At 53.0% G+C, this 24,136-nt stretch overlaps 1 protein-coding gene across 1 annotated transcript in view; it reads left to right on the top strand.

Annotated features, from left to right (window-relative positions):
• LOC128273456 (homeobox protein homothorax) overlaps positions 1-24,136 on the top strand; it is a 142,703-nt gene that overhangs the window by 49,562 nt on the left and 69,005 nt on the right. The window contains exon 7 of the mRNA XM_053011422.1: positions 21,591-21,621. Coding sequence (XP_052867382.1) covers positions 21,591-21,621 — 31 coding nt within the window. The remainder of the gene's footprint in view (positions 1-21,590; positions 21,622-24,136) is intronic.

Below are 24,136 nucleotides of genomic sequence, written 5' to 3'. Positions count from 1 at the left end.
CTCGCACAGCGAAATGAAATGAAATGATTAATGAAGAGTTCGCCTCACGTACAGAAGCTTCCGAGCTTCTGCATTCCAGGACATTATATTAAAATTAAAAGCTCCTCCAGCAAACGGCGTGATGACTGGCTCACCTGGTGCCGTTGTTGTTGCTGCTGCCGCCGATGCTGCTTGCCATTTGCATTCGCCCCGAACGCTTCATCTTGCCTTTACATCTCGCAACATAACCCTCTCGCTTTGATCTCGCTCACGTAGGCGAACGACACGATATAGCGTGCGTTTATTATGGTTAGCAGCAGCAGCAGCAGCATTGGTAAAGGGCCGAGAACTGCGCAACGCAAGGCGCGACGGCGAGCCACCCGGCCAAGCCGAGGAACGCGAAGAAGACGAGGCTACGTAGGGCCGTGTACGATCGGGCGTAGTACAAGCACCGGGAGGTTATTCGCATGTAGGAATATTCCGACGATTAATAAGCCGCGCGCAGTCGGCGCTCACGTTCGCGTGCAGCATGGAAACTAGAAGCAAGGACACGTGTTTTGCGGTGCAGACAGGACAGGACTTACCGGCGAAGGATCCGCCGGGTTTTCTTTTTGCCGCGTGTACGCATGCACGGCACGTAGGAACCGGGTTTAATCCAACCGGCCCCAAATAGCTTATCGAAAGCTGTTATCGAGGCAGCGATGCGGAAACGATGTAGGCGAATCGGCGGCCCGGCACTGGCGTGGCGTTAATGATGTCATTCGCTTTAATCAATCCGCAAACGAACCGAACCGTAAATACTCGCAAAGCATCACACACAGAAGCAGCAGCAGCCGACGATGATGATGATCCTCGAGAGACAGGCCAAACAGGAAGCCATAACCGTAACCCGATGGCCGATTTCGGCCCTCCGATTTGCTTGATTGTGAAAATGTAAATAACATTGAACCGCGCATACTACACTACACACAGACACACATACAGACACACAAGCAGCTCGAAGAGAAACGCAGAAAAGCAGAAAACGTAACAGACGAACTCTGAGCAAAAAAGAGAGAAGGAAGGAAAGAGAGATGGCAAGAGGGATTTAGTAAAGAAACTAGCTAAAATAAAACAAAACTCAGTTTAGTATACAAAGTAAACCACAAAAATACGTAACTAACGTTTAAGAAGCAGCCACGGTGCAAACAACATTTTGAATGCAAAATTAAAACAAAGAAAACAAAAACAAAAGTAACTCTTAATCCGCGGGCAGCATGCCGCAAACGCAAGCATACAACACACACACGAGACAAAGCATTACCATTAGGCGCATAATGAAGGGCCCGGCGTGAGGCAAACGAGAAACGGCACGAGAACAGGCAAAAATGAGAGCATGGTTTTGGCTTAGAAAAGGTGAGCACTCGAATAGGCAAAACGATTCGCTGTGATCAGTGAAAACGTTGTGTGTGAGAAGGGCACAGTAGAACAAACAGACAAACAAACAAACAAACAGCAACCAGCAAGACGGCCAGCCCGGTCAGTTAACAGCTGTGGAGCAGCAAAAGTAACGAACAAACCATATAAAAGCAGAGTCAGCACTGAAAGTGGAAAACAAACAAATGAAAAAAGAAGAAACAACAAATGGAAAAGAGGGAAAAACAAACAAACAAACGTAAAAAACCGTAAATACCAGCGACCGAACGAGATTAGTTTTGTAGCACTTCGTTTTTGCAAGAGGCCCATATAGCTCGCCAATAGTTCACAATTAAATTGACGTAACAATTTGGCAAACAATATTCCCCCGATTCTCCACTCCCCCTAGCCACATTCCGGAACTGTTGTGACTAATATTTTCTAATACGCGTCCGTGGCCGCGCGCCCGGCACTATTTATTCAAATGTTCCCCCCCCATAACATGCCCGCGGGTCTGCCGCACATTTCCAGTGTTTTTTCCCCGACAAATCCGACGAAATTCCGTTCGGAGTCGGCCTCAACAAGTTGCCGACAATTTCGCAACATGCATTCGCGTTTGCGTTGCGCTTTTCGTTTTTATTTCGGGCCACCCCGGGGGCCCAATGCGCCCAATGTTTAATCAATCTTTTACTTTCAGATCACTCACTCATCTTTCTAGTTCATAATCCGATGTTTTTATGATGTAAAAGAAAACGATCCCTCACGCGGTCCCTCTGTTACTCGCGGGCGATTTGACGGCCACTTTTCGGCCACCACCGACTCGACTCGGGAACGATATTTCATTTGCCAAATTGTTACGCCCATCCCATATATCCTAATATTTGTTCATTTTTTTTCTACTGACTTACTTACTGCATGCCTTTCCGTTTTAACACTACATTCTCGTACTCTATATATGTATTAGATTTGATTTATCGTATATTTTCACTATTTATTCACTCGACCCCGGATGGTGCGGATTGGGTTCCGCGAGTAAACATTTTTCGCTATTCGGCATTCCGGTTGCCATCCATCATCGCACGCGGTCACTTCTAAACCGAGTGTAGATCGTGAAATCATCATTAACTTGATGACTTGACTGAGTCGGCTAATCGCCACCAGCATGTCGAGTGACCGTCCGCCAAGCGGAATCAGCGGCGTTGTTACTGCACTGAGGCGCTGCACTGGCCGAAGGGTCCCTGGGGTTTCCGGCTGCCAAGGCACACTCTCGGGCAGCCTATGATAGCCATGCGACTTAGCACTAAGCCTCCGCCAAGTGCATGCGATCGACCTGTGATTTGACGCCCTTTGTGGGCGCTCTCTCCTCCGTGCAATCCGATGCATTTTCTTACACAATTTTAACGTCTTAACACCACTTACAACTCGTGTCGCGGGTGGGTCAATATTCAAATCCGTGCATTTACTACTGACTGACCGGTGGGTACGAGATATCGGTTCCGGTTTCTTTTTAACGAACGAACGAACGAACGAACGAATGTGTGTTATATGGGCTACTACGGACGATGAAGTGTGATCTGTTGCCATTTTCGCTGTAAATTCTGTAATGAGTCACAAATGGCAAACAGTGGGTCGAAAGTACGCGAACTGCATTGGCAGAAAGACCCCATTAGTTGCCTTCCCCAATAAGATGTTACTGTTTCGGTCCGCTGCGTGTTTTCGCGTTTTGCTTCTGCTGCTCTCGCTCAAGACCACCGGGCGGCGGTGTTGCTGATGAAAGCAAAACCTGAAGCGACACAGAAAGAGAGATAGAGGGAGAAAGAAGAACACAAACCCTATAATAAATTACGATAAAAGGTAAACCAGCGAATGTTTAATTTCGTTTGCCACTCTCCGATAAAGCAAAACACCCTCGAAGAAGGTGCATCTCCTCAGCCACACTAGCGACGCACGGTGCGCGGTGCCGATTGGCGTTGCCGTTGTCGGCGCCAATGAACAATATACGTAAATTCTATATGACTGACATTGAGCTCGTCTCGCATGGCAAGTAAATTGTGCAAAAGAAATCCAGCAAACTTAGAGTTAACCAAGCTTATCTTAAAGGAGCAGAAATCGCGAGTGCGACCAGGAAGCGTGCGCTCAAGACGCCCGTTGAGGGAGGAACAAGAAAGATAGCGAATGGCGCAGGAGGCCGGAGAAGGCCTGGAGAGTTAAGTGCAAAAGAACGGGCGAGACGAGTATTGGAACACGAGTATTGATTAGTGTAAAGAACTTATAGGCTTACGAATGCGTCAACCCGAAGTCGAAATAAGTCGAGCAGATCTGTTTTTTTTTATAAATTAATCATTAGTTTCCATAAGTTTAGCAAAACGAGTGCCCGGCAAACGGCAAGAGAGAGAGAGAGAGAGAGCGATGGTGTGGTGAGATGATTAAACGAATAATACCCATTTAAGCAATGATTACAAAATGTGGTGGTAAAATGAGTATACGATTTTAAAAACCTAAAAAAAACACGCACACAAATACAAATGAACGAGCGAACGGAGGAGTTAAAAACGAGAAACACACTAACTAATTGGAGAGTATTAAGCTTTACATTTTGTTTTTATTTGTACGTCCTCTTTTTTAAATTAAAAACTGATTACCATTTCGGTAGAGTATTTTAACCGCTGTGGGGGCCTAGGGACAAATTAGAAAACTATGCCCGCGCGTGCTCCCTAAAGCTAAGGTACGTACCCCGGTAAGAGCCTTCTTGAGCATTCTTGCATTGGAATCCGTAACATCATCATTCTGTTGCTGCACAGGGCGCAGAGTGTGCGCGCGGCAGCGCACGGGAACATGACAAAATACTATGCTATAAATAAATCAATATATTTATCGCGTGAAGCATCCCGAACCGGGACCGAGAAAAACTGAGGCGCCCCCCTTTGCTTCGGGGGGCGCCAGCCAGCTCGGCAGCATAGTTTCTGATGCAATATGTGTGGCCGGCGCATAAAGTGCAGCCACGGCCAGCCAAGGTTTTCGGGCCGCTTTTTCCCTGTGCGCCGTGAAAGGCGTTTAGTCTGTTTTTCGTCGTTTTTTTTTTGTTGCCAACTTTCCTTCGATACGCTTTTGCATCGTTTTTCCCACTTCATTTTGCTGTTGTTCAGGTGATAGAAAGAGAGAGCAAGGAAAGTTCACGAGCCGCACTGGAAGGTGAGGCGCGAGAGAGCGAATAGGAAAATCAAAAACAATGCCGATACGGAACAATACCAACAAAACATACATACGTATACCAAGAGCAACAAATCGTTTGCGTGATGATCGAATTGTAAATGTAATTAACTAATTAAAAGTATTTTCATAAAACGAAACAAGAGAGAGAGACAAACAACCGGAAAACCGTGTTGTCACGTGCGTGAGGGACTTAACTTCCGAGCGGGGGGGGGTCGCCGCATTGTATGGTGTTACTAGCTTTGTTATAAGTACACTTAGAGTAGAGTACCCCCGGATGGCCCGTCGTGGAGCAGATGTGGTGGTTGTGGTGGCAAATCCTGGCGCCGGTTGCGCTCGTTTGGCTACACAAAAACAAAAAGAAACAAAAATGGTGGCTAAGAACACTGCAACAAAAAACAGCAAGCGCCATAGCTCATGTACTAGCTCATGTCTTGTATTTTTACCTCAACTCTTGCGGATGCTTAACAGTGTAAGCGCCCCCGGGGCCAGCGACAGATTGCGACATCCCCACTCTTCTGCCACGGCGAGCGTCCGGAAGCGAGATACGATATACGAAAAAAAAAACAAACGGGCTCTCTTTGTTACTTTACATGCCAAGGGGCTGACGATGACGAGACGATGAGGTACTAACATCACAACACAAGTATACGAACCAACCAATCAAACAAACAAATTATGATCATTCATTGTTTTCCATCGTGGTACTAAAACGTGGCGCACCGGCTCGCTTCCGGTTGCCCCGAAATAATGTTGCACTTTCGTTCGCGCATTTCAACCGGGCGCGCAACCCGTGCCCGGTGGCCATTCTTGTAAGTATGTAATATAACTCGAATCATGCAATTGATATCGAATACGGAAGCATTTTATGCCAGTAGTTTAGGGCGCCTGGAGGGAGACGAACAGAAATGAATATACGTACATAGTTGTAATGAAGGAAGTTAAGGAACTATTATGCATAAGAGAGAGAGAGGGAGAGAGAGCGACCGCGAGAGAGAGAGAGAGAGTAAGAAAACAACTTTCCTTTCCCAGACCCGTCTACTTCCCCTTGTCCCTTCCCGAAACACACCTCCCAATACTCCCGTCGGAAGGAGGAAGGACAGAAGAATCTCGGGCACTCCGGCGCGACTCTGTACTTTGACACTGCGCGAATAGGACCACCACCACGTTTCGTGTGTGTGTGTTTTTGTTTTGACCTTGTTTACCACCGTGTGTCCTGTCCCCAGGACTGTTCGCCCGGGACGATTCCGCGACTGTACCGCGTTTTTTTTGCTGGGTTACATTTATCTGTGCTTTTAGCGCATTATTTTTCGGTCGCAACGAGTTACTTAATAGGATGGCGCGCTAAGGACCTATCTAAGCATGGGCCACCAATACACACATATATACGTAAACAAAGGCGCGGGGTGAAGCAATCGAAAATGCTCGCTCGAACTGAGAGAGCCACTAAACACAAGATACGTAAAAACGAACGCGACGCCGAGCTGGCGAGTGGCGAGTTTAGCAAATGTTATGTTTTTTTATTGCGATTATTATTATTATTGAAAATTTTGACGATTGTTTCATTTATTCGGTAGAACACAGAGCGAGTGAGAGAGAAAGAAAAGAGTAGAAAGTCAAAGCAGGGTTAGGACAAATTACGAAGCGAAACATTAAAGTGGACGAGAAATACTTAACCGAAAGGACGTAACGATAAAACTCAATCGGGCAAAAGCTAGCAAAAATGGTCGAAGGTGACAGCACCGGAAAGTCGAGTCGAGGACAGAGAAAACCTGAACCTGATCTGTGACAAACACTCGGCAACAGAGCAACAACATGTATACTCAAGCGCTCGTGAGGCGCTCTCTGATACGTCAGAATCGGAATGTTACGGCGCCAAGCCACTTCTTCCTTCCTTCCATCCCCGCGATCCTTCCGACGAAACCTTTTCCCCAATCTGACGTACATTCCCCAACCTCTGACCCGTGTCTCTCCGTCTCTCCGTCCGAGGTCCGTGCTCCGCGGGAGGAAGAGTTTTCACGCTATAAATGCTCCTATCTGCTCCGGAATTTCCTTGTAGAGCGTAACCATTTTTCCATCATATACCTCCTACGTATTAGGGTACTATTAAACAAAGATACAACAAACAAACAACAACAACAACAACAACAACAACAACAACAAAATCATAACACACAAACTAACGACACGAAAAACCCTTCCATGTGCTTCCTACAGTTCGTTTCCCGTTTTCCGTTCCGATTCCGGTTCCGTGTGTGTTTTTGACGTGTTTGACGGCCCCCCACCTCCCAATTGTTTCTCCTATTGTTCCGTTTCATTTTCACGTTCTGTGTCCCACCTTCGTTGTATGCCGTAAACACACACAGCAGACACACTCTTTGCAATACTTCTGTGCGCGTTCTGTTCCAACAACGTGATGTCCTTGGTTTTGAGTAACATATTATGTGATCGAGTTTCGCCGGCCCCGAGCGATCCGGCGATCCGGCGATCGAAAGCGAGAGGGAGAGCGAGGAGAAGGAGAGCGCGCGCGCGCGGCGATAACTCATGATATTATGTATTTTGTCTATGGAAAACACACAACTAAAAAAGAAAATGCAAAACGAAACAAACGTGACGAGTGAAGCAAAACATTATAACTAATATTTAAACTATTTTTTGACAAAATAAATGTTTTGTTGTTGAAAATAAATCCCACCACCCCGGTGTTGTTGTTCTTACTTCCGTTTCGTTCCGGTTCCGTCCGGAACACACGCAGCGGGGAGCCGATCACAGGAGCAGACTTCGGGCCAGTTCGTCGGCGCAGACACCCAGAGTCCCAGAGTCAGCCCACAAACACACAGCTCGTTTCGTTCGATTCGTTAAAATTCGGGGAGGGAAACATAACTAAACGCGGGACGCTTGAACTCTTTTACTCCCCGGTAGTAGTAGTGACATTGATAATTGCAATTTCCGCCTTTCATAAACCGATCCATCTCCCATCCTGCGTCGTAAAACGGAGAGACGTTAAAGCCGAGCCAACGAGCCGGGACTTAACTAGGTGCGGTGCTCAACATTGTCTCATAGCGATTCTCTCCCGGATTGCTCGCGGAGATTGAAACATATTGATGAGATTTCCTCATGCGGCTCATGCGGGGTCGAGAAATCGGTGCCGGTTTTTTAATATCCTGCATGTTGCGCTCGTCGTCTGCTTCTTTTTTATGGCGCTGCGCCATAAAACGGTAACCGATTATGAAACAACATTGTCACTTTATGGCGTATGGCGCGCGCTCACTCCCTGGTATGTAGCGCTCGGTGTACACACTATCTGCGGTGCCATCATCATCATCACCATCACCACCGCCACCGCCACGGCCAATGATCATATCGGGGACGGCGAGGTTCGATCGATAATCATGTGCTTGCGACGACGACGACGTTGACGACGGCCAGCATCAGCTGCCCGGACTCTCACCGCGGGAACCCTTCGGAAAGGTGGCCGCGTGGGCCGCGTCGAGTGGAGGCGTTTTATGGGTGCTCCGCACCGCGCCGCACCCGGGAACGCCCGGGCCCTAATCGAAACGGTTTGATTACCGTCATAAAATTTACAACCTCCGCGCCATCGGGTTGGCTATTTTTGAAGCCCCCTGTCTGTTTGTTTTTAGCCGGTGAGTCGCTGAGTCGTCGCCGTGGACGTCGCCAAACTAGACAAGCCAAAAAGGGAAAAAAAGCGATGGTCCCAGCGTGTGCCACCGGCTGGCTGGCTGGCAGGTGGATAAGAAGGATACGTTTTATCACTGCGTCGGACACTGCGCGTCAGCCGACAGAGAGAGAGAGAGAGAGAGAGAGCCTTCCTTTCTGTCCGTTTTGGGAGCACTGGATTCCGACAAGTCGCACCGTGTGCGTTTGTATTCATTTGGCCGTGTTTAGATCCTCGAGACAGCCTGCGGACACCTGCAGAGCTAGGGCCGCTTGTTGTTTTAGGTCGTTACAAGTAATAAAATTTACAGTCAATTATCAAAGGCCTTTGGCCAGAGATCCGAGGGCAGCAAAAAACGCCCCTGTCTGGACCTCATGTTGGCAACATCTGGGCCACCGTATGTTGCAGCCGGGTGAACTGTTGCACCTAAACTGCGGCTGGGCCTTTGAGTCCTTTGGAGAAACCGTTGGAACTCCGGAACTGCGAATCCACAAAAGGACACAAAAATTCTATAACTCCCCACACGCACTGGATTGGCGGGCTGGAGGCGTGTCAGACGGCGGCTTGTCGGCACTTCAGTCGCCCGGTCGGTAATTGTTTTACCGCCCGGTTGCGCTTTACGATCGTTACGACCACAAATCCAGAGTGGCGCGCAGCTCCAAGATCCCGACTCCGGAGATGTGTGTCTCTCAGGCCACTGGTTTTTAGTACTCTCTGCCGCTCCCCGCTCCACCCAATCCCTTCGCTAACGCAAACAAATCTTCCCGGCGGCGGCGGCATTGTCCACGCCGACGACAACACGCGCGCGGATGGGACGTCGAGGAGCGCACCCGCAGGAATCAAGTTTTATGACACACCCAAATCTGATACACACCCGGCCGTCCACCCGCGCTCGGTTTTTTGATGGATTTCGGGCCCCGGTTGGTGCATTACTTTACGGTGCGTATTTCATGGAGTCCGTGGACTCCGGCTCGGAATCCGGGATTCCAACGTCTAAATTGTTTGTTTACGTATGGTTAGGTTTATGGGCCGTCCCGGCCCTGTCCCACAGAACCGGAGACAGGGCCTTCAGGGCGCGCATTCTGTGTGCGGTTGGTTCGAGGGGCCTCCGACTTAATCACCCTGGCCCGTGAGCCCCAGTTTGTTGCGGTTTTGCGGACACCCGTTTTTTTGGTGGCGGAGGCGGCGGCGGCCCTCAAGAGAGTGTCTTGCGGGACACATAAATTACGGACGTCGCCGACATGCACGCAATTTCGATATCACTCTCCCGCTCGCCCGGGGGCCCGGCCCCAGCATCATCATCATCCCGAGGGGTTGCAATTACCCCGATAAAAGCCCCCCTACAACCCCTGGACTCCCCAGGATCGGATCAGCTTTCTGGAGACGGCTTGAAGTAGCGTCGTCGGCGACGGTGACGTTCCGGTGGCTGTCGCGTGGCCCCCGGTTTTGGGTTACAAACACAAACTTGCACATCGATGCGTGGTGCGGTGCGGTGATGCACATGCACTTTGGGGCTGCAATCTGCATCGGCCCGTTTGCCCGGTTTTTTTGGGTTTGGGTGTTTTCGGCTTTCGGCCGAAAGCGGCACGCCACACACTGGTTGAAGCTGGTTTTGAATTTCCTCACACAGAAACCTCGGCCAGGCGGAAGCCAGGCGGCGCGCCACATTGTGCCGCGCCGAGAGGTGCATTATGTGCACGCGACGCAACGCAATGCAACACTGCACCACCGTCGTCGTTGGCGGCGCAGTGCTTCGTGTTTCAAAGACTTCCGAGCCGAGGGGTATCGGGTTTGTAATTGATGTTTTAAGACTCTTACCGATCACCCATCTCCCTTCCCGGGGCCGAGAACAATAAAAGTACTTAAAAGCGAGCACCAGGACAGGACAGGACGGGGTGTCACACACACGGCGCATCTGGGCGCATCGATGTCCGATCGGCTCTCGAGCATAAAATTGCACTTCTGCGCCCATGCGCCCATTAGACCCGTGCGCCCCGTGAGTTGGGCGGTGTGAAATTCAATGCCAGCCCATGGCCTCACCCGGACTTCCTTGTTGCACCTTCTGTCGTCGGACCAGTGGAACCGGGTGAAATGATAAATCGATCGGTGGTGGTGCCCGGACGAGATTGAGAACCGAACCGAGAAGCTTCCCCGAAGAGAGTGCCGAATTCGGACCCCAAACCCGCCAGACACCGGCTGGACCGGCTTATCGGTGCGCGGCCTTTTGTGGGGCGCGCGCTTCTAGGGACCGCGACGTGGAAGACCTCCCGAAGGCCGATCGAAGCTTGGACAAGGGGGCCCGATTGGAGACAAAAACATCATTAATTTTATCGTAATAGACGGCCCCCGGGGTGGACATCGGCCGATATCTTGATGCACGCGGGTCGGTGTTGGTCGAGATAATTGATCACTGGGGCGGAATCGGTCCACGGCCCGGCATGGACTCGGAACTCCGAAGAACGAAGAATGTCATTAAACTGTCATGCGATGGGCTGTGCCGGGCATTCGTGTTCGGTGGTCGTTATCCAGTACGACGGTACGACCACACTGGCACCAACAATCCTGGACTGGACCGATGCCGATGAATCAATCCTGTCCGGGCTATGCGCTGTTGGTATTTGCTTTTCCGGGCCCGACGTGGAGGATGGAGCTCCAACAGCCCACTTCAGGTCCGGGGCGGGGAACATATGTTTCTGCCTACGTCACAGGGCGAAGAGGTCAATAGTTTGGTCCCAGTGGAACGGCTTAATTCCTTTCGGTCATCGGTCCACACGCAAATCGGTTTACCGAGCCTGGCCTATACCCCGGTTCCTAGCGTCTTCTCCAAGTACGGACTTCCCTCGGACTGGGAAGATTTAGGTCGGTGTTTTCTTAAAAGTTGTCAAGACACGACTTATCCAGTTCTTCCCCCCCCTTCTCGGAACGACTGGTTCAACAAATGAGTGTTGTATCAACATCGCAATAGTCATCCCCGGACTGGACGCTCTCTGCCGTTCGAGTGGCCTCTTAGGATTCGAGTGGCGGCCGAAGGCCCTGTCTGTGGGCTGGGGCTGCCGATTGCTCCCGGCGACGGAACACAATGACGATTCCGCTTGCGATTCCCCCGGAACTCCCAAGGCTATCTTGTTAGCCAAAGTTACGTCCCGTCCAGATTCGAAGTCGGAATGTCGGAGGAGGGCGCCCGGCTTGCCTGTCTGCCAATAAAACTTGCTTACATGCCTGCCGCACGCCGCCCTTATCGGCCGCAAACTTACTTCGAGATAAATTTGATTACCTCGGTTGGGGCCCGTAAACCTCAATTCAATATCTTCCCGGCCCTTCGCGGACTCCGACTTGGGGAAAACACTTGGCGTTGGACTTGGGCAACGTGCCGTGTCGGGAGTTAATATTCATCCCGCGTGCGGTGCGCCAGTTGCCGGTGCCGAAAAACTGAATTACCGAGCAATTATCGAATTTCCGTCGGAATTCCTTAATGCCCGTGGAGGAGAGTCCTAGAGGATTGTCACCCAAAACGATTGCGTTCGGTCCCCACGAGCGAGCCGGGATTCGAGACTAGTTGCAGCGTGTGATTCTCCCACGTTTTCGGCCTTAGGCCTGAGGCTACTCCCGGGCCGGGTCGTCCTCCGGGACGCCCATCCGCAAGTTTGTTCGATTTTTAAGCGAACGAACGTCATAATTTGCAGCATATTTATGCCGCGCACGTAGGATGCTGCCGGCGCCCTCCGCTCTCTTCGGGGGGAGGACCTCGCCGACACTCGCCGACGCACCCTCGCACGGCACGACGTCCGAATATTGTGATTAACGCTAATTATACCCCAAAACACATCTCCGGCTCCGTGCGCTTAAATCACTCTTGGAATTAATAACAATAATAATGGCCAATCATAATTCCACGGGCGCGGCCCCTGTCGCCAGCTTCCGGTGTTTCCGGGCGTCAGCGCCTGGGCTTTCCCCCCGGGCTGGAAGCGCTGAAATCCCCTTTCGTTTGTGTTTGTGTGGGAGGATAATCGGTGCGAGGGTGCGGAATGCGAAAGAATTTTTCGCACACCGACCCCCGCACGGGCTCTCCCTACTTAATCCGGCTCCGGCGCTGGGAAAACTGCAGGGAAAATCATTAGCCAACCGGGACCGGGCCAGGGCCCGTCGCCGCCTAACCTGGTCCCAATCACCATTAAGCGTGGAAGTTCCCCGGACGAAGGACATTTCTTTGCCAATTTACCTTCGGTTGGAGTTTTTCCTTCGGCCCGACGTGGGTGGGTGACACGTTTCCAATTTACCATTACTCCCTCGCATCCGATCGATACCCCCTTGGCCGCCCGCCTGCCCGCCCGCTCAGATCGGGAGGTCACTCCTCACTCAAAGCTCGCTTCCGGGATTCCTTCGGCATCGACTATCGGCGCGGTGGTGTGAGCGAGACCGAGTGAGTGGAGAAATTGGACCGCTCCCTATGGCGGAGGGGAGAGAGAGAGAGGCGCCAGCACTAGGAAGCAGCTTCCACTCGGCGGTGGAGGTGATGGGGGGGCCCCACTAGGAACGTTCCGGTACATTGGTAGCCCCGGAGTTTGTGCCGTGGCCACCGCTGCGGAACGAACCGACCCCTTAAGACGTTCCCTCGCCCGGCACCATATACGCGCACCCCGGGAACCATTAGAACCGTTCCATTCCATCATTCCATCCTCCAAGCTGTCGTCTTTCTCGTCGTCGTCGTCGTCGACGTCGTCAGCGTCGTCATCTCTCTATTTTCATTTCACGTCCCTCGTGCTCTGCGCGTTAGACATGAAAATTATGAAATATGATCGCTGCTTACCTCAGCCTCTCCGCTCCGTTCTGCCACCACCGCGCCCTCTCTTGGGATCCCCTCGCTCCTAGGGACCGGTGCGGTTCGCTTCACTAATGCTTTTCGGGAAAGAAAATTTCCATTATCGGCATCGTCGTCGTCGTCGTCGGAGGCGTCGTGGTACCAGTTTTCCTCCGGGAGTTCTCTGATCCTTTCTGGCCCTCTGTGCAGGCAAGAGAGAGAGCTAGAGGCGAGCGTAGGCGACAACACCTTCTGGTGGCGTGGGTGTCGTGTCACACTTTGCTGGGAACAGGGCAGCAGGAATTTTGTGTCCTCCCCCCGAGTATGTGCACTTCACGGCCCACAGCCGTGTGCGCAACTGTCGCGGTGCAACTGTCGCGGCGAACCAGAACGAAGCCCTCAGAACTCGCCAGGTCGCCAAACGATCCATTCGCTAGGAGGATGTTCGAGGAAGGTTTCGTAACTCCCTGACGCGGGAATTCGTTGTGACAAAGTGTGGCTTTGTTCATTGCTGGCGACTGGGAAATGCTGTCGATGTAACGGGGGTACATAGCTGCCACGTGGAAGCAACTCGTTCGATTGCATACTTTCAGGCGCAACTGGAGAATTGCCTACATATGGGCACATCTTCGAAATTGAAGGACGTTGGTAAACCTCACCAATCTGAAGTTTTACGATTCTTTGACGTTGACGTTGATGATGACGGCAACGTTCATCAAACACAACAGCCTGAGCATAAACACCTGAACGTTGTATGAACTGTAGGTAACATTTTCTATTGCCACACGGGCACATACCTGGCGAAGCAGCTCCTATGGTTGCATACTTTCGGGCGCTTTCGATGAACTGCTACTAACTGGACGGTGATGATATTACCCAAGCATGAAAAGCACTCAGTTTTTTTCATTTTTTTTAGCCTTATAACAGGATCTGTTAACGTAATAATTCTGGTGAGCTGTGCGTGAGATTTTTATCTCATACTTGCTTTCACTCAATCACTCAATTTCACTCAATTTACACTTGTTATAAACAATATTTTGTATTTATTCTTCGGCTACAATGTACAATTTTTCACACAAGTCTACAATTTTTTTACAACTGTTTCCTCTTTTTTCTTCCGCCATTCCGCACTACGTTCTACGTCTACGTTCAGCATTGCGCCGCCGTTTTCGTCCGTTCGTTGTATCGTTTGCAGTCAGTGGCAGGATAACACTTTGCTTCGTTTCACGAACGGCTGAAAATGTAAACAAATGCGGTACACTTTCACTACCGATTAATTGCTTGCCGATGATTAAAATTACTTAATGGAATAAGCAAGTGCTTGAAATTAACTATTAAATATTATTTTCAAGCACGATGATTTGTTTACTACGCATACGTTTACTACGATGCCCACGAAGTAAGTTTCTTCGCTGAACTGTCAAAGTTCTGTGCTCTCTGTCTGGCTTTTGTCGAGAAGAGAGTTCCGCGTGAGAAATTTCATCTCAGTATGCAGAAAATGAGTGCCTTTATTGATTGGGTATTTTCGTAGACCCACTACATTGCCTACATTTAGGGACATCCTTACAAGCCTCACATCGCTGCTCAAACTAGCAGACTCCGAGAATCGAGAATCTCTTGTTGTGGAATCGATCCGCAACATCAATCCCCGACCATCGGAAGCGTCATCCTCACGAGGGCTCATGAATTTATAGTTTGTACGCCGTGACGTGAACGTACCGAAATCACACGGTAAATAACAACACAATTTGCATCCTCCAGCCACCTCGATTGATGTCACCATTCGGGGAAAAGATAACACACACACACTCGACTCTACTCGACTCCGGAACTTCGGGTGACGTGAGTGGGCGCCGTTTTTTCCTCACTCGCTCCCTCCGAAAACTGCGCCCATCACGAGCTGAAGTGTTGTGGCGGTGGCGACGGCGGCCGCGTTCCGGGTCGATCCGCCCGTTGTGCATTATTGTTGTAATACCCACCGGCACCTACCATTTTTCCCAATAATGCGTTCCATCTTGCGCTGCCGCTGCTGTTTGTCGCCCGACCGCCGCCAACGCCCTAGTCTGCGCAATCAAATGCAGCAACTTCCTGCCAGAGGACGAGGGCGCAATGACGACGATGGTGTTTTCCTTCGTTCCCTTCGACAGAGAGAGAGCGAGAGCCGTTTGTCGGTTGTTTTTCCCATTTTCCGCAGTTGGTCCCGGGTTTCCCGGACCCGGTGTGTGTAAAGTCCCTCGGTGTCCCGTCCACCCGGTGGTGGGTAGTTCCACCCTCCACGGGTTTTACTCCGAAGTGGCAGCGTCTGCTGCTGCGTTGCGGCTACGGCTGCTGCCACCGGGTTATGCTGTCTTTATTATTTTTATTTTTGTTTGGTAGGAACACGGTGCGAAGAGTAAATTGACGCCAATTACCAGCCGGGCCACCACCACCACCACCGGTGGGTGCGTGCTTGGAAGGGCGAGCGGTGTTGGTCCCCGAGGGGCGCGGTGGGACATGGGATTTCCATCCCATCCCAAGGTTCCAAGGGGCCCACGGTTTTCCCGAGGGACGCGGGCTGCGCTTCGGATTCGGAGGGTTTTAGTTTAAGTTCCCTCTTTTTTTGGCCCATTTTCGGTCGGGAGAACCGTTTGCGGCGCAGCTGCGTCACCGGCCGAACCGAACCTGACACCACCCTCCCGAAATCGATTACCACCAGACGATCCGTCATCACGGCCGGCGCGAAAATGGCATTGTTTCGAGGCGTTATTGAAATATTTCCCGGCCACACACAGCCACCACTTCAGTGCAGACGCCTCGACTTCTGGCGCTCTCTCGAGTGGTCTCTCGAAATGTAATTAAGCAGCAGCAGCAGAGGGAGAGTGGCCGGCCACACTCCCCAGGAGTGGCCCAAAGTTTTCCGCAACTTCCGCAGCGCAGGAGCCGAAAGTTTTCCCGGGACACACCCGGGGAGACCGGAACCAGAAGCAAGACGGAAGACTGTTGTTGTTGTTGTTGTTGTTGTTGTTGTGGTTGTGGTCGTTTTGACCGGACCAACAAATGGTCCGGAAGGCCGGGGAGCGTCTTGGAGTTGGGCAAAAATCGCAATTATTTTCATTATCGCCGCCCGGGCTGGGTGCCGTAAATCATTTAGTGTCCACGGCCACGTCACGCCGGAGGAGCCCCACCCCAAACGGTGCCGGGAGCACTTCCGGGTTCCGGGATTTGTTTTTGTTTTTTCTGCGTTAAGGATGCGGTTGCCTGGGAGGGATCCCCGGGTAATGAGAACTTACGTCGTTGCGGCGCTGAGAGCAAAGTCGGGTCGGCCGCGGCGCGCACTTGATTTGATTGGGATTTATGTTGATTTGGCGTCTTGGATTCCGACTTCTTCTTCGCGTTCTTCCGGGTCCGGTGATCCGGGGACACAGGATCCTTGGGGTGCATCCCCCTAGTACCCGACCCGAACCCGGGAACAATTTATGTTGGAGCAAAATGGCCGGCCGGTCGGTCGGCTTTTGAGGTTCCTTTTTTGGGCGGCCCCAAAAACCGAAAGCCGAACCAATTACGTCCCGTGTCACGGCGCGTCCACCGGCGTGACATACAATTACAAGACAATCAGATATTCATGGAAAACGTCATCAGATAAGCGCGGACCCCGCCGATCGGACGAAGGGCGCCCGCTTTTCCGACCGATTTTGCGCCGTTGTCCCATTTGCATAACAAACCCGGCCCCGGGTCTCGGGCCTATTTGTTTTGGGATTTTTATTTTTGTCAGCCGCTCCGTTGTCCGTCCTGTCAAACGAGACTCGATACTCGGTTTGGGCCGATTTTTTTGGCTGGCTGATTGTGTCCACCCCAGGAGGAGTAACCGGCACTTGCTCCTGGGTGCCGTGCCATTCTCCCAAAAAATCGAAACCCCCAACATAAAGATGGTGGCCGAGCATTAATGTTTGAAAAATGGATCCACAATGGAGCCACACCACCACAGGAGCGCCAAATGGTGCTGTGCGGCCGATAATGATGACGTCGACGTGGCGACTTTGATAATGTGTACCGTTCGCAGGGTGGAGAGTGTGTTTTAATGTTTCGTTCACTTTCGTCCACGTCCACCAGCCAGCCAGCCAGCGAGTCCGCGTCCCCGTCCGAAGTTCGGACGGAAAACTTTGTGCGCCACGAAGTCCAAGTCTGATCTGGAGCGGGCCACAAAAACGGCCGCCGGTGCCAAGGCAATGGTCCAGAAAAATGGTCCCCTCCGTTGGTTGGGTCGCGGCGGTTAATGTCCTGCCGAGTCGGGCCAGCGACGGGGACACACACACACACACTCCGATTGATCAGTGCCGACGCCGTCGTCGTCGTCGTCGTTGGCGATGCATCGCGCAGCAGTAATCGGGACTTTTGGGCCACTCGTTTTGCGGTCCATTCCGGCCCGCTCCTTTGGGGTCCCTTTTTTGGCGCGGCTCCAGCAATCCACCGTTGGTGCTTCCCGCTGGAGCCGATGCGGTCGATGAATCGATGAAAAATCGATATGACGACCAGGCCGCCCGTTTTTGCGACATCGGAACGGCCCTCGGACAGGACATTAACTGTCGGTCCGTCTGCCTCCGTGTCCGTGTGTCCGGTACTTTCTTTTTGGGGCCTTGATTGCACTGCTTCAGTTGAATCGGGGAGCACGCACCACGTGCGATGTAATGATGACTTTAAACGGGCGTCTCCTGGGAGATTCCCGATTCCCGATTCGCACACAAATTATTTCCCAATTCTTGTCCCAAGCAAAGCGCGCGCGTGGGCCCGTCGAAGTAGCACGGAAGGACTATCGATCGGCCAGCAACGAAAGTGTCATCTCATGGTCCACGTAGCTACGGAGTACTTCGGGGTTTCTTGTTGGATGCTCGCGACCGATGGGGCGGTCTGGTGCGTTTAATAACGCACGGCTAAACGTGCCGTGTCACTGTCACTTAAACACTCACAACAACAACAGCAACACCGGCAACGCCCGCCCGAGTTTAGGCAATCGTGACGGGACGGAAAATGCCGGACCCCGAATGCCTGGAACGCGCCCCCAGAACACAGAGTACACAGTGCCCTTTAAGCGATTTATCACGTCTGGGGAGGGCCCATAAACGACACACAAAAAAAACTCGCACGAACACCATAAATTTGCAGTCCATAAAGGAAATCTCTCGCTCTCGTCTCTGTCTCTGTGGGTCGAGCGAGTCGATCACCTTTAAATGATGGATGAACGAGATGCAACAGGGCCCAGGGACGTGAAGCCGAGGAAAGGTGGAACTTTCGGCTCGGCGACGACTCGGTCTTCGATTTGGTGATAGAGTCTTTGAAAAGTAACGAGACGACATAGCCGTGAATGTATACTTTTAGGCGCTCGTTTGGATCCTGCGTAGGGTTTATTGCTCTATTAGAGCGAACAGAGTCGTCAACTTAAAGTTTTGCCTTCAAGTAGAATCAATGGCAGGGTTAGACGTCTGACACGCAGAAATCGATGATTGCAGGGTGATTCTTGTCACGGTCGCCATGTGATTTACTTTATCATAATGTCTTTAATGATGTTTCTGATTATATTGCACCGACCCTTGGGTATCTATTTTTAACACAATATTGCAACTATATTCGGTACAGTTCGCCTGATCTATGGACGAGGCCCTTGTTCTCATCTAAACTTGTCCAAAGAATCATCGCAATAGGGAGCATCAAGAGGCCTCTCTGGCGAGTGATGTTTCCCCGTTACTTTTACAACGTCTTCCAAGGTCCTATTCCTCAAAAATACCCAGTTGAGCTCCGATGAATGTAATCAAACCAAACCATGAATGTAAAGCCAACGCCCGTCCCGGTTTTCGGTGAAAAGTTTTCAACAACTTTCCACAAAAGCGCCCAAAAATAGACGCAATTTACCGTGCAGCCGGAAAGCGGACAGCAAAACTCTACACCCGCGCACTTTTCCGGAGCTCGGTTCTTCTTGCGGGCTGGAAAACCCGCGGCCGGGTCCACCCGACGGGACGGGGGACACCAGTTGGTGCATAAACAATTTCTCAGCTGCGCGATGTCTGTCTAATTAAAATACTTTTTCCCTGTTTGCCCCGGGCTCCGGCCGCGCGGCTTTGTAAAAACTTAAGACCGCTCCGCTCCGTCTCCGTGTCCCCGATTCGTGGTCCCGCGGATTTTCCATTGTGCGCCTTGCGCAGGATTTTCCTGCGTTGTGGCTGCCTTTGCCTGCGACAATAATCAGTATGTAATAAATCAAACCGGTGACGTGCGGATCAAATAACGCGCGCGGGCACGAGAAGGGCTGGGGCGTGAAGGCGGCGGACTTTTCCACGAACTTCCACACGGGAAACGACGGAGAGGAAAACAGAGCGCACACACACACACATAGAGCACACAGAAAAGCCATCCAGCTCAGGCGGGAAGTGTGTTTCTCATCAACGACGACGACGACGAGATACGAGAAATTGGAATCCGCCTCGCTCCGACCGTAGCGGGGCCACATCCAGCCACTTTCACCGTGTGTGGGTGCTAAGTGTGTGTATTTTTAGGGCACCACATCCTGCCGTCGGTCGGTCGGTGCCGAGGGTGTCGCCTTCAGAAGCCCCGCGGTAATCCTCGTGGCGCGGAGAAGTTCTGGGCGTTGCGATGTCTTGTCTGTCGATGCGGATCCCGAAATTCCGAAATCCCCGCGTTCCGGGAGCTGTCACGGTGACAGCCCGCCCGACCCCGACACCTGGTCCCGTCCCCGCGGAGCCGGAGAAAGCGCAGCCCTCGCTCTGAGCCGCGAGCATCCGACGAGCATCCTCCGGCATCGGCATCCGTCGGGAGAACCGGAAGACCCAGCGCAGACATCCGGAAAAACATGGCCCCTCTCGGTCGAGTTTTCCGGTGGCCCTCTTCCTCTCGTGAGCCCCTTTCTGTAATTGAATGGTGGAGGTACTCCGGCTCGCAGCTCGCAGCTCGAAAGTCCTTCGAGAGCAGCAGCAGACGGTTCACACAGGCTCCCGGGCTCCGGGGTTGGTCATCCGTCCAACTCCGAACCACCCTCGACCCCACCACCGGTCGCCGGAAGGATGCGCGGGGACATTTCGGACGTCACGGTCGGTTTCGAGCTCACGGTTAGTCCTTCCCCGGAAGTTCGGTCCGGCCACACGAGAGTCAGCGGCCTCGTTTTGGCAGCGATAAAATTATTTTCACCCCGCGCTCTCGGTCCGGACGTCCGGACGATTCCGGACGGGCGCAAACGGCGTGGCGTGTCCAGGAATCAATCGTCGTCCTGGTGCAGCGGCACACATTTCGCGCATGGAAATAACCATTTTGCCGGCGACGACGTGGAGCGCAAAATGGCGGCCAGCAGCAATGGCCAGCCGGTCAGCAGAGCGCGGTGGTTGCTTGTTGGCGACCGGCTCCGGGGCCCCTTGGCAGTGGCAGAAGTGGACCATCCCGCTCTGCCGCACACCGAGGGTCATCCATCTCACTCGCTCGGCCATGGAGCCCCCCACCGGAGCCGGACGGACGAGCATTTAACACAGCGAGCGCGGCCGCGACCGATGAGGGCATCTCGTGTAATCGAAAAAGGAATTTCACTCATACCGCGCACGCTCTCTCTCTAACGCTCCGTCACCGTCTCGCTCACTCCGACACTCCGGTTGCTTCGATTCGATTTCGCACCAACCGTTTTCGCTGCTTCGTCGCCATCGTCGCCGTTGGCGTGTTCTTCGCCAGAAAGTGCGTTCTCCGGGGGATCTCGGACTGCATCCGCCGGCGCTGCAACGCGTGTTTACGTACGGCAACGGCAGCAGCAGCAGCAGCAAGTTGCCACTCGTCAGGCTGCATCATCATCGTCATCGGTGCAGCAGAGGGAGCGAGAGAAGAGTCGGGTCCGGATCGGGACCGAGACGCACCATAATGGCGCTTGACGAGATCGGAATCTCGGTCGAATCGGCCACGCCATCGCCAAGTGGTCGCTGACTGGGGTGGCGGGGGGGAGGAGTGTGGTGTGCGGGGAGCCAATTTCCTTGCGCTCCACCGAGGTCGGCACACGAACACGCCGGTGACGCCTTCGATCGGATGGACGCCTGCAACGGGATTGGGAAACGCCGACCACGACGACGACGATGATGACGATGATGTTGATGATGATGGTGCTCTCTCTCTCTCTCTCACACACACACCGTGCCGTGTTGTTGTCGAGGAGATGGAAGGCAAAGGCTCCGAGATATGCAAATTCCGATGCGAAACCGCGGGGCGTACACGTCCCCGCGGATGCATCGCCCCGTTTCCCCCGTCGTCGCCTCCGATGCGCCGGCGTCGGAATGCAACGGATGCAAATTGAGCATTTGATCGGAGAGAGGGGGGGGGCCTTGAATCGATGATCCATCCACCGGCGGCCGCGCAGCGCATTTCTCGTCAATACGTCTTATACGCGGGCGAATAATGGGGCAAAATGAGGCTCCTCCTCATCGTTGTACCCAAGCCTTCCAACCGGCCCTCTAGTTCCCTGGGACCGTGAGGTCGAGTTTGTCGGATTTAAATTACACACTCTTGGCGGGGCAGGCTCCCCACAAGACATCAGGTTTTGGAGCCCGCTGCCGCCGCCAACATGGCGGACGCCTATTTACACCAGGGTGGGGTGATGCAGGTCTGAGGCCGAATGCAGGCCACTACCACCGTTCGGCGTCAGCCGTTGCACCGTGGCGCCCGGACCGACACTCGATGTCCTGCCAATGGAATCCAATCGATAGAGATGTTGGTTGTTGGCGGCGGCTGGGTAGCTGACCAAAGGTCACACCCGACGTCTGAAGTCCCGGGAACGCGTTTCAGCTAAAGCCCGGAAGAAACGCAACGGATTGGTCCGAACAACGCGAGTTTCCCAATCGAGCGCCCGAAAGTATGCAACACGCGAGCAGCTAGCAGTTCTCCTATGTTTTTTTCAAGGCGCTCCACTCCAAGCGATGGCATCCATTCCGAATGCTCTCCGGAAGATCCAGGGTACCAATAAGATTACGAAGGATCTTGGAGATGTTGGCGCTACGGGTACTTCATTATCTTACCTAGTCAACGGTTTGAGCAAGCAACAGTTTGAGTTTGGCATCGCCGCCGTTATGACGGTCACCGGATCGCTGGTTACCGGCCACCGGTGTCGGTGGTGCCGTAAATTATAATTTGTTCTCGTCCCGGCTTTACAACTGTCCACTCCAGGAGTCCAAATCCTCGTCCGCAAATCTCGCCCGACAGTTGCTGCTCCATTAGTCGGACCCGGAGAGGAGCTTCGGGCCGGAATGTTAATTAACTTTCGGCCTAATCGGTTTTAACAGTTGACAGTTTTTCGGCTTGTCCCCAGTGACAGGGGGCCCTGATTAAAACCGATTGCCCACCGTACACACCGGCTTCGTTTACGAATTACGATCGATGTTTTGTGCAATCACAGACCACCCCGGTTCGATGTCGTTGGCCAATAATGTCGACCGCAGGTCGCCCGACGCCGTGTTCCAGGTTCCGGAGTTCCAGGAGTTCCAGGAGTCCAGGACAGCGGCGGCGGCGGCCCGCTGCGTGAGTGTTATTATATCAGTGACAATTTCTACGCTCCCCGATTATGCCCGAGGTCGGGAGGAGGTGAGGTGAGGCCAGTTCGGTCGTACCTAAAAGCCCTGTCAATTCTGTCCCACACGGGGACATGTTCGGACGGTCGCCATCTCGGCGAGCGACCGTCCGTCCGACAGAAGATAAAGCATGAGCAGTGTTTAGCACCTCACCGCCTGCAGGACACGACGCAGCCTGGTACACACACACACACACACACACACACAGACGGTTGGAACATTAATTTCGAACCCATTTCCCATTTCCGGCCCAGCGCAGAGTCAGGCAGTCTGCGGCGACCGAAGACGACGACGGTGACGCTGAGCAGACCTCTGACCAGAGGCGCCTTCAGGGCTGGCACGGCGAACCGGCCCGAGACTAATGGGCTAATGCATAACGAATGGGGGTTCCCCCCCCGTCCCCAAATTCGGACACTCCGGAATGCAACCCTCGGCTCCGTCTCAATGGTGGACCCCCGAGAGAGTGGCACGGAGAATGCAATAAACTGCATTCGAAGCCGTTCGGAGTGTTTGCCCCAAGGCCACCTGGGCGCGCTAAAGCATGGATGGGCCACAGCGCACTGGCAGCAGCAACATGTAGCCACACGGCCACACGGCCCCACATACACACACGGTCGGGTCCTGCCGGGCATCCGGCCCCGGGAACGGAGAAATGCATATTTGGAGACAAATAAACTGCTGCTGGCCGGCGGTCTTCGTCATCGGACGGCAGGAGTGCAGCCGGCCGGCCGGCCGGCAAGTCCTCCGGAGTCCTCCGGGCACGCACCCTCTCCCTTTCCCCCGGGCCACCCCTCTGTGTGGGTCTGTGGTGAAGGAAACCTTACGGTCGAAGATGAAGCGGACCAGATGAAGATGGATCGCTGTGCGCACACCTTCGAGGGACGTTCAGGTGGACGTCCCCGGACCCCGGCCTGGCCCGGCTCAGAGGGATGCGTCCGGACCACGGCGGGTCGGTGGCCATTGGGTGCGGGGGGAGTTGCAGAAATAGAATTGCAAATTTATGCATTGAAAATACAGAATGCAACCGACTTAAAGTGACACTGGTTCGGCTGGTGCTGCCGAACACCGGTCCCCCGGTCCCCCGGTTCCCGGACCTTTGTGTTGGCCCCGGTCCGTGGTTGAGGTGGCGGGTGGGGAGGCAGCATATTTTACAGCTTCATTTGCAAACTTTCGGTGGTTCGCTCGGTGCGCCGCTTCCGCGACGTTGTGGGAAAAAACGGTTTGCTGCGCGCTCAGCTGGAATTTTAATCACATCCTTTCGCGCCAGTCCAGGGTCCAGCAAGACTCTGCATCTCCCCTCACCGCATCGGTCCCCAGAACGCCGCCAGCCCCGCCAAGCAGAGTGGTCTTGAAATTCGTTCGTCGTCGTCGTCGCACCAAAAAAACACCCGAAAATCGGCGGAACTGGGGCCCGTCCGTCGGTCCAGGAGGTGTTGGTCGTTGTCCGTCCCTCTGGGGGAGAAGATTCCTTCATCCACTACTCTCCTCCGCACACCTCAC

The sequence above is a fragment of the Anopheles cruzii genome, chromosome 3 (assembly GCF_943734635.1).
Source record: "Anopheles cruzii chromosome 3, idAnoCruzAS_RS32_06, whole genome shotgun sequence".
NCBI classification, from domain to species: domain Eukaryota; kingdom Metazoa; phylum Arthropoda; class Insecta; order Diptera; family Culicidae; genus Anopheles; species Anopheles cruzii.
Note: the sequence above shows the minus strand (reverse complement) of the source record. Positions and strands in the feature narration are given on the sequence as shown.